This window comes from Microtus oregoni, unplaced genomic scaffold (genome assembly GCF_018167655.1).
Source record: "Microtus oregoni isolate MIOR12 unplaced genomic scaffold, Mior012 000067F_001, whole genome shotgun sequence".
In the NCBI taxonomy this organism is placed as follows: Eukaryota; Metazoa; Chordata; class Mammalia; order Rodentia; family Cricetidae; genus Microtus; species Microtus oregoni.
Window position 1 is genome coordinate 1,332,062 of NW_024543954.1, and position 11,002 is coordinate 1,343,063.

The following is an 11,002-nucleotide window of genomic DNA, read 5'->3' on the forward strand; positions in this document are numbered from 1 at the left end:
CACTGTTTCTACTCAGATTTGCCTATTTCCCTGCTTCTACCCTGCCCTTTTAGCACAGTATTAGTTGGAGTTGAAGACAGAGAGATGCTGCAAATAAGAGATATGTCCCCTCGTGTTACAAAAATTCTTCAGTGGGGGCTAGAGAGATGGCGGGGTAGTTAAGAGCATGGGTTGCTTTTCCACGGGATCCAGCTTCAAGTCTCAGCACCCACATAGTGGTTCACAACCATTTGTAACTCCAGTTCCAGGAAATCTGATGCCCTCTTCTGGCCTCTTCAAGCACCAGGCATGCACATGATATACATGCAGGCAAAACATGCACCATGCAGGCAAAACATGCACACATAAAACATAAAATCAAACTAATTTAAAAGAAAAACTTTCAATGACTTCACTTGTATCCAAAATTCTGAAGATATGGCAACTCATTAGATTATAATTGCGATGGATCTACCTGTATGTAAATTACCCCATCACTTATTAGATGATGCATATGTGGTGAAGATTTTGTACAATAGAAAAAGGATAGCTTGGGACTGAGGAAATGGTTCAGTGTCACACAAACTTGAGGACTGGAGTTAAGATGGTAATTACAGCACTCAGAAAGCAGAAATGAGGGTAGGTATCCTGGGACAAGCTGGATAGCCTTGCTAGTCATATAGACAAGCTCTGGGTTCAACTGAAAAACCTTGCCTTATAGAATAAGGTGGAGAGTGATAGAAAAAACTCAACATCAACCCCAGGCCTCCACACATGCAACAGGTGTTCCATAGATACTGGATCGTGCATATACATACACATGAGAAAAATCAAATAAAAGCTGGGAGGTGGTGGTTCACGCCTTTAATCCCAGCACTTGGGAAACAGAGGCAGGCCTGGTCTACAGAGTGAGTTCCAGGACAGCTAGGACTGTTACACAGAGAAACCCTGTCTTTGAAAACCAAAATAAATAAATAAATCAGGGTAGCTTGCTCCTAATAGTTTGGAGGTGGCAGCAGGAATTCAAGCACAGCCTCAGCTATACACTAAACTCTAGGCCAGCATGGGCCATATGAACTATCAAAAAACAATATGAAAACCACACCTGGCTTATGGGATTCTTTTTTTTTTTTCCGCTAAAGGGTTAAAGTCTTGTTTTGCAGCTGTAGTTGCCTCATAAGAACTGTACAAGATCAAGGTAGCCAACAGTATAATATTAAGGGGAAGCAGTTCATGAGCTCCCACCTATAACTGGGGAGCTATTAATAGTGTATGGCTTCTAGGGGAGGGAAAATCAGTTTTCTTTAAGGGTGTGGTTTTTTATAGATCAACCATGCTCCAGTGAATGGTCCCACACCCAGAAATACATGGGCAGCACAAATTGGACTTGATGGTTATATTTAAAAAGAGGACACAGTTGGGGAGGGGGTTAAAGAAGCAGTGATGAATCTGGGAGGAGTTAAGGGAGGGGTGGGGGTAAATGATTACAATACATTGTATGAAATTCTCAAAGAATCAATTAAAAATATTGTAAGTGCCTTGTTTGGGAGACTGAAGAGATGGCCCAGCCACTAAGGGTACACACTGTTGTTTTTCCAGAGGACTTGAGTTTAGTTCCTGGCATCCACAGCAGTGAACTCAGCTGCAGCTCCAGAGGATCTGATGCCTTCTTCTGGTCTCCAGGGGCACATGCACTCACATGCATGAACTCAAACTTAGCACACACACACACAATTATTTTTTTAAATTAAATCTTGTATCTTAAACATGGTGTCTTCAGCAATAGGGACTTACATTCATCTCTCCAGTTCCTGTCTCTAAAATAAAGATTAAGAAAAAGAAATAAAGTCGGGCGGTGGTGGCGCACGCCTTTAATCCCAGCATTCGGGAGGCAGAGGCAGGCGGATCTTGTGAGTTCAAGACCAGCCTGGTCTACAAGAGCTAGTTCCAGGACAGGCTCCAAAACCACAGAGAAACCCTGTCTCGAAAAAACCAAAAAAAAGAAAAGAAAAGAAATAAGAGAGAACACTAATACCAGAGCCCATCAGATCAATAACTGACACCAAGTTTAACAGATGAGACTCCGAATAGGAACTTGGAATGGCTTTTGAATTCAGGGCAGAATAGTGAAGAAAAGGCAAGCAGAGGGACAGAAGCCTAGATGCACCCAGTGGGTTCTAGTTGAATATTACACAGGACACAGTAGCACAGATGTGTGAGGAAAGAGACTGAGACCTGGGAAAATGATCTGCCCCTGTCTTAACTGCCTAGCACTGAAAACAAGACAGGGACTAGTAGCTCCCTCCTCTTTTGTGAGGCAGGGTCAGGGTCAGAAGAGTCATGCCTTAGTAGTGATGAAAACCTACTTCTATACACAGAAAGATTCTGCTCCATGCAGCACACCCTCAAAGTAACATACAAAGACTCAGTTGCTTTCCAAGGGATACAAAGAAGCGGAAAAACTCAACTCAGATAGAAGGAAATAGTCATTCAGAGTAGAAAGGAAGAGGCACAACTGCCTTTATTCTAAGAAACATGATAATCTATAATGAAAATCTCATGGCATCTACAGATGAACCACTAGGCTGAATGTAGCCAAGTTGCAAGACATATGTTTTATAGGGGTTAATGTGTATCCCCAAATGCCAGTTGTCAGGCACTTTTCCTTGATAGGTGGAGAGGCTACAAAACCTAAGCTCTGTTTCTGGGTTATTTATTCTTACATAAACAAAGTTTTTTTTGGGGGGGGGGGAGAGTATATTGGTATTTGGTTTAGGAGGGGGAATATCAGCAGTGCTAAGGATTTGGGAAAACAGTATCTGGTGAGTAGAGACTCATTTTCAATTCACTGGGGTATGTCAAGAACATTCAAAGAAATCTTACTGATAGCTCAAAAATTAACCAAGAATAATGATTTGTTCAAACTTTTTTTTTGGAGGATGCAGTTCTTTATTGGAATATTTTCAATTGTGTTTGTAAACATTAACACTAGGGGAAAACAAAGTCTTTTTCCATTCTTCCAACTTCAAAGGTGAAAAAGAACAAAGGTAAAAAAGAACAAAGATCATGTCTGGAAACTTAGGCAGGGGTTAAAGATCACTACATCATTCATCCCAGGCTAGACTAGAACTAGAGAGTCCCCTGCCTCTGCCTCCAGAATGTGGGATTACTGATGTGTACTACATTTATTCTAGTTCAACATGTGAGTCACCCTTATAACTTGGTACCCAAATTTTTTTGTTTGTTTGTTTGTTTTTCAAGACAGGTTTTTCTCTGTAGTTCTTGCTGTCCTGAAACTTGCTCTGTAAACCAGGCTGGCCTCAAACTCAAGAGATTCTCCTGCCTTTGCCTCCCAAGTGCTAGGATTAAAGGCGTGTACTACCACTGCCCATGAATGAATGAAATGAATTTTTAAGTATTCAACAATTATATTAAATTGCATCATATATGTGCCTTTTCTACAATGCTTAAAATTGTTTTTATGTGCTGGGTAGTGGTGTTTCACATCTTTAATCCCAGCACTAAGGAGGCAGAGGCAGGCAGATCTCTGTGAGTTTGAGGCCAGCCTGGTCTACAAGAGCTAGTTCCAGGACAGGCTCTAAAGCAACAGAGAAACCCTGTCTCGAAAAACAAAACAAAACAAAACAAAAAGCAGCTATGGAGTTTGAGGCCAGCCTAAGCTATGAGACCCTGTCTCAAAAAATAAAAACAACAAATTGACTAGAAAGGGAAAATTCACTTTAGGTGAAAAAATACTTAGGAAGAACTACAATGCTAAACTTGGAAAAAGTTTGCGTTCTATTATTGCTATTCACTTAAAATTATATTTATTTAGTGTGTGTGTGTGTGTGTGTGTGTGTGTGTGTGTATGCACATGTGCAAGCTCTCCCCAAAGTCAGAGGACAACTTTTAGGAGTTGGTCCTTTCCTGTTACTTTGTGGTATTCAGGACTTAAATTCATGTTTTCATGTGAGTGATTTAAAAAACTTTTTATTTTATGTGTATAGGCGTTTTGCCTGCTTGTATGTCTGTATACCACATGAATAAAGTGACCACAGAGGCCAGAAGGGATCATTGGATGCTTTGGGACTGGACATAAACAGTTTGAGTCCATGTGCATGCTGCAGATCAAACGGAGGATCTCTGGAAGAAAAGCCAGTGTTCTTAATATTGAGCCATCTTTACAGTCTCAATAAAAATAAATCTTAAAGCCAGGTGGTGGAGGTACACACTTTTAATCCCAGCAAAGGCAGAAAGAGCTCTGTGCATCTGTGTGTAGGTCACCCTGGTCTACAGAGCAAGTCCCAGGACTGCCACTGCTACATAATGATAGTCTGTTTTAAAAAAGTAATTTTTGACAATTTCATATATGTTTATAAAGTATTTTAAGTACATTATATTATCCCCTATTATCCTCTCATCCTCATCGAACCCTTTCTTCCTAACAACTACATCTCTGTTTTTATGTCTGTCTTTAGTGCCCTACTAAGTTTAATTAGGGTTGCTTGCATAGTCATGGGTGTTGGGTTATTTACAGGAGTATGAGCAATTTAACAGTGGTTACACTACTGAAGAAAAACAACTCAGTTTCCCCAGCAGCCATTAACTGCCAATATCTCCTCAGAAGAGGGGCCTCATGATATTGCAACACATTTATTATACTGATAAAATTCTTATACCAAAAGTTTCCCAAAGTGGAGGCACTAGTGAGCCTTGCATGAGAGGGTGCATGTAGTTTTAATTTTCCTTTATTTCTGAAATTGTCTTCATCTACTTTCAGTGTTGGGATTGAATTAAGGACCACATACTTTAGGTGAATATTCCTATCTTGTACTAACAAATACCTGAATTCCAGAGTCTCTCCTCTGACACAAGGAAAAAGTCAAAGAAAATCTAGAGGCTGAAAATAAACTCAAATACAGATTAGAAGCACAGCTTTATTTTCTTCAGCAACAAACATTTAAGCACCAGACTAAACAAGTGGCCGCTAAGTACCTGAAGACCAAGTCAGGCAAAAAATATTAGGCCTCACATTTAAGTAGCAGCTACTGTTTTTGGAATCTCTTGCTTGTACTGCTTAGGAGGGACCGGACATAAGGTCAAACCTGAGCGCCTTCTCCTAGCCAGGCTTAACGAGAAACTGGGGGCCCAAAGCGCTGTATGGTGTTCACCACTAGGGAAAGCTGGTCAAGAAAGTTCATGATGGAAATTCGGAGGAGGCGAGAGTCTTCCGAGATCCAGTGTCTAAGAGGAAAAATAATATTGTTATTAAGTTCAAAATCATAATTCCTATCTTTCCTTTTTTTTTTTGGAAAGAGAGAATCTCACAATGTAGCTCTGACTGGTCTGGAATTCATAGAAATCTGCCTCTGCTTCCTTCCCTTTCTTGATCTCCCCTCATATCTTGCAGATAAAGACTGGTCCAGTGCACCAATCCTCTCCTTAGAAATCACCCTAGTGTGCCATCTCTAAAGAAGTGCAGTCTTGGGTGAAGAACAGCCCAGTCACCTACCCAGAGTGCCAGACTATTTCAGCACTTACACTTCCAGCACGCAGCCGCTCACTTTAAGCTCCTTCCCCAACAGTCCTTGGTGCGGTTCGGCATCAGGAGCTAGGGACCCACAGGCGATTTCTGCCTCCAAAGAGGTCGGGAAAGGCACTGTAAGAGCACTGATGGAGAGTCAGGAAAGGCACAATCTTGAATCAATTTTGCCTCCTTGCACCTCTAAAAACATCTCATCCGGTTTAAGCTCCCCAGACTACATCTTTCACATTACTTGAGCAATTCCTGCTCATTTCCCTCCACCCTTTGTTCTCTTCTCATGCCCAGACCGCCCATGGTTAACATACCTCAATCACACCCCCGCCCCGACTACCCCTTTCCCAGCCTCAAGCATCCAGAAGGTGGCCCAGTTGTCTCTGTCGGTAGGATACAATCTGTGATGTCGGATCCCCGGCCTTTGGGTTAAAGGCATGGTGCTTTTGCTCGAACCGGAGACTTCCGGTGCTCGTGCAACAGGGTGAGCTCCACTGGGAATAACTGCCACTGTGCCTGCATCGCCAGGACAGCAGCAGCTAGTCAGTGAATCCGCGCCATGTGCAGTGTGGCCTAACCCTCTTTGTGCTCCCTGCATGTCTACTGCTGCTCCACTTTCCAACCCATCCTCCGCCACCGCTGCAACCCAGAGCCCGCCTTATCCTCCGGAAGCTCCGCCCTCGTTCAGGCCGCCAATCACCACTTGCACCTGCGCGAATGGCCGGGCGATAAAGTTGCTGAATTGGGTCAGTCCCACCTGGAGACTTCTGCCCGGATCTCTAGGATGTTGATCTGGTCTGCGTCTGCCTCCAAAGTGCCCTACCACGCCTAGCTTTCCTTTCAGTTTCTTTTTTTTTTAAATTTATTTATTTATTAAAGATTTCTGTCTCTTCCCCGCCACCGCCTCCCATTTCCCTCCCCCTCCCCCCAATTAAGTCCCCCCCCCAGCCCGAAAAGCAATCAGGGTTCCCTGTCCTGTGGGAAGTCCAAGGAACCCCCACCTCCATCCAGGTCTAGTAAGTTGAGCATCCAAACTGCCTAGGCTCCCACAAAGCCAGTGCGTGCAGTAGGATCCTTTCAGTTTCTTAAAAGCGATCTAAGGAGTTGCACAGTGGTAGCACACGCCTTTAGTCCTAGCCCTGAGAGGCAGTAAGGGGTGGATCTCTGTGAATTTGAGGCCAGCCTAGTCTACAGAGCAAATTCCGGGACAGCCAGGATTACACAGAGAAACCCTATCTCGAAAAACCAATAAAAAAGAAAGAAAGGAAGGAAGGAAGGAAGGAAGGAAGGAAGGAAGGAAGGAAGGAAGGAAGGAAGGGAAAGAAGAAAAAAAGGATCTAAGGTGATATTTACCCAAACCAAAACAAAGCAATCAAAAATAGCAATAAAATGCTATAAACCAAAAAAATTGGCCTAGTGGGATGTTGCCTGCCTGAAATTCCAGCATTTAGGATAGCAGCTCTCATCCTGAGTGAGGTAACCCAGACACAGATAGACAGATAAACAAACATGGTCTACACACATTCGTAAGTGGATAAAATAAAATAAAATAAAATAAAATAAAGGATAACCAGCCTGCAGGCCACAACCCCAGAGACGACAGGAAACAACGAGAACCGTAAGAGAGACATACATGGATTCCCCCCTGGAAGGGGATGTAGACAAGATCTCTTTGGTAGTGGCAGCGGGGGTGGGAGGTGGGGCGTGGGGAGGTGGGGGGTGTAATAGGGGAGTAGTGAGGTGAGAAGGGGAGCAGGGAGGAGAACATGAATGATCAGAAAGATTGAGTTGGGTGAAGAACACAGAGGGAGAGCAAGGAAAGAGATACATTGAAAGAAGGAGCCATTATGGGGTTAGTGAGAAATCAGGCACTAGGAAAATTCCCAGGAATTCACAAGGATGTTAAAACTTAAAACTTGGTTTTGTCTTCTATGGATTAGGATTATACTCTAGGTCTCAGGACCACAGCTAAAAACTAGAGACTAAAATATTCCTTCTAATCTTCTTGCCTCTACTAATATTGATAAGATGTAACTGATTGGGTAAGCTGTATGTCCAAATTTAACTTATACAACTACTACAACAACAACAAACCCCCAAAACGAAAACCAAAAGAAAACAAAAAGCAAGACAGATAAAACAATTCTGAACAATAAACAAACAAACAAAAACAAAAAAAAAAACTTCTGGAGGTCGCACCATTCCTAATTTCAAGTTGTACTACAAAGCTACAGTATTAAAAGCAGCATGGTATTGGCATGAAAACAGACATATTGGTTAGTGGAATTGAATTGAAGACCCATATAAATCCACATACCTATGGACACCTCTTTTTTGATAAAGAAGCCAGAAATACACACTGGAAAACAAGACAGCATTTTCAACAAATGGTGCTGGTCAAACTGAATGTCTGCATGTAGAAGAATGATAACAGAAACTGAAAAGCTTCTGTAAGGCAAAAGATATCATCATTCGGACAAAGCAGCAGCCTACAGAATGGAAAAAGACTTTTGCCAACTCCACATTCAATAGAGAACTAATATCTAAAATACATAAATAATTAAAGAAACTTGATAACAAAATTCAAATAATATAATTTAAAAATGGGGTATAGGTCTAAACAGAGAATTCTCAATAGAGGAAACTCAAATGGCTGAGAAACACTTAAATGATAAATGCTAAAATATATGAAGGTGATCCTAATAATGAGGGTCTCCAAATAATGAGGGAGATGCAGTCCCAACTGGCCATCTCTTGTCACCAAATGACACTTCTAGTACCACAACTGGGTTACATCCAATTGTGTTGTTGGTCAAGGGGTTCCATGGAAACCCCCAAACAACCCAGGTTGTTGCCAAGATAATAGATTGCTTTCCTCAAAGTAATAGTAAAGTCCCATTGCTCAAGACAAGACCACAGAACTTATTGAACATGGATAGGACAAGCTGGTGCCTACATAGAACCTTCACCCCTATGTTCTAGTGTATTTGGTACAGGAAGGTACTCTACAGGCTCTCAAAAAGAGAAACAGGCCTTTAATGGCATGGTGGCGCACGCCTTTAATCCCAACACTCAGGAGGCAGAGGCAGATGGATCTCTGTGAGTTCAAGGTTAACTTTGTCTACAAGAGCTAGTTCCAGGTAAGGCTCCAAAGCCACAGAGAAACCCTGTCTCGAAAAACCAAAGAGAGCCGGGCGGTGGTGGCGCATGCCTTTAATCCCAGCACTCGGGAGGCAAAGGAAAAAAAAAAGAAAAACCAAAGAGAGAGAGAGAGAAACAAAACAACAACCCAGTCACAAACTCTTTTTTTTTTTTTTTTTTTTTTTTTTGGTTTTTCGAGACAGGGTTTCTCTGTGGCTTTGGAGCCTGTCCTGGAACTAGCTCTTGTAGACCAGGCTGGTCTCGAACTCACAGAGATCCGCCTGCCTCTGCCTCCTGAGTGCTAGGACAAGTCACAAACTCTTTGATCTACAATGCTTTCCTGAAAAATATGCTAGGGCAATGGTGGCTCAAAGCTTGTGGGAGTAATCAACCAATGTCTGATTTGACTTAAGGCTTACTCCATGAACTGGAATATAGTAGTTAATCTAGTAGAGTCACTACTAGCTATTGTATCCAGGGTAAACATTAGAATGAAATAGGTGCTTTCTTGAAGTACCTTGAAAAAATTGTTATAGAAAACAGTGATTTTTTTTGTTTTCTATACAGTTGTTTTTATGAAGGGCCTTTACAGCTTTTGCATGACTTTAATAACCATATGGTTCTGTCAAACCTGGAATGTCATGCATTATTGAGTATTTCAAACAGTGCACAATAAAGACTAAAGTTGCAGGGGTGTGATGTTTTCTTTCACAAAACATATAGATTAGATCAGGGGCTTTGGTATGAGGAACTTGTTTTGCCCAGAAAACTTTTGTGTAACAATAAATATGCTTCCGCATGGCTCTTTGGGGTTCAGTCTGTCAGAGACTATTTCTTCCTTCTACCTCAGAGCCTGATTATATCTTGGAGGGACCTCTTTCTTTGATCATCCCTCATAACTCAGAATATCAACAATAGAACCCATACCCAACACTCCTCGGGTGAGCAAGAAACAGAGACTAGATATCCCAGAAACCTAGGGTAAAACTAGATACAACTTACTGGTATAAAAATAGAGATAAAATTACTCCTAATGATATTCTGCTATGCTCATAGATCAGTGTCTTATTCAGTTACTCTCAAAGAAGCATCTCCGGTAGCAGATAGGAACAGAGACCTACATACAGCCAGATATTACCACAGAGAGGAGAAGAAGAAGGAGAGGGAGATGGATGAAGAGAAGGAGAGAGAGAGCTCAGAGCACACAGCTCTAAATTGAATGTCTCAGGGAGCACCATGGAAATGGGGAAGTGGAAAGAGTGTAAGAACCAGAGGGGATGGAGGACACCAAGAAAACAAGAACCTCTAAAACAACTGATCAAAGCTCATATGAACTCACAGACTGAAGCAATAAGCACAGGGTCTGAACCAGGTCCTCTGTGTATGTATATTATAGCTTTCATAATATAGTATTTTATAGTATTTAAATATTAAAATAAATAATAGAGTATTTTATATTTTAGTATTATATGGGACTCATGAGTGTGTGAATAAGTGGGTTTCTGATTTTTATGCCTTCTCTTGGAGCTCTTTTCCTTCTGTTATTTTGCCTTGTCCAACTTTTATGTGATGGCTTTTATTTTGTTATATTTTTTTTCTTTTTTGGTTTTTCGAGACAGGGTTTCTCTGTGGCTTTGGAGCCTGTCCTGGAACTAGCTCTGTAGACCAGGCTGGTCTCGAACTCACAGAGATCCGCCTGCCTCTGCCTCCCGAGTGCTGGGATTAAAGGCGTGCGCCATCATCGCCCGGCTATCTTGTTACATTTTATTTTGTTATGTTTTGTTGTTATCTTTTAGAAGTCTGTTCTTTTCTAATGAGAGATAGAAGGGGGTAGAAGGAAAGGGGAAAGTGTAATCAGGATAAATTATGTGAGAAAATAATCTATTTTCTTCTTCTTTCTTTATTTTTGTGACAGAGTTTCTTTGTTTAGCTTTGGAGCCTGTCCTGGAACTCGCTCTGTAGACCAGGCTGGCCTTGAACTCACAGACATCTGCCTGCCTCTGTCTCCCAAGTGCTGGGATTAAAGGTGTGCGCCACCACTGCCTGGCAAGAATGTATTTTAAATGAAAGGGGGAAAATTAAAAAGAAATTTTAAAAATGAAGATGCTATGATGAAATCAATTACTTTGTAGGGTAACCTAAAAGATTATTTAATTTTTATTTTTTGTTTTTGTTTTTGAGATGGAGTCTCTCAATATATTCTTAGCCGTCCTGGAACTATGTGACCAAATTGGCCTCAAACTCACAGAGAACCACCTATCTCTGCCTCCTGAGTGCTGTGAGTAAAGGCATGCACCATCATGCCTGGCTTTTAACATTTAAAGGGGAGAAAAGCTGAGGATATGT

General features: G+C 41.6%; 1 protein-coding gene across 1 annotated transcript; it reads right to left on the reverse strand.

Annotated features, from left to right (window-relative positions):
• Positions 1-4,898: 4,898 nt before the first annotated feature.
• Positions 4,899-6,166, reverse strand: LOC121440310 (EKC/KEOPS complex subunit Lage3-like). The gene is made up of 3 exons (XM_041641123.1): positions 5,914-6,166; positions 5,521-5,649; positions 4,899-5,223 (listed from the first exon to the last, which is right to left on the reverse strand). The coding sequence occupies exons 1-3, from the start codon at positions 6,111-6,113 to the stop codon at positions 5,109-5,111; spliced, it is 444 nt and encodes a 147-aa protein (XP_041497057.1). The 5' UTR covers positions 6,114-6,166; the 3' UTR covers positions 4,899-5,108.
• Positions 6,167-11,002: the final 4,836 nt, after the last annotated feature.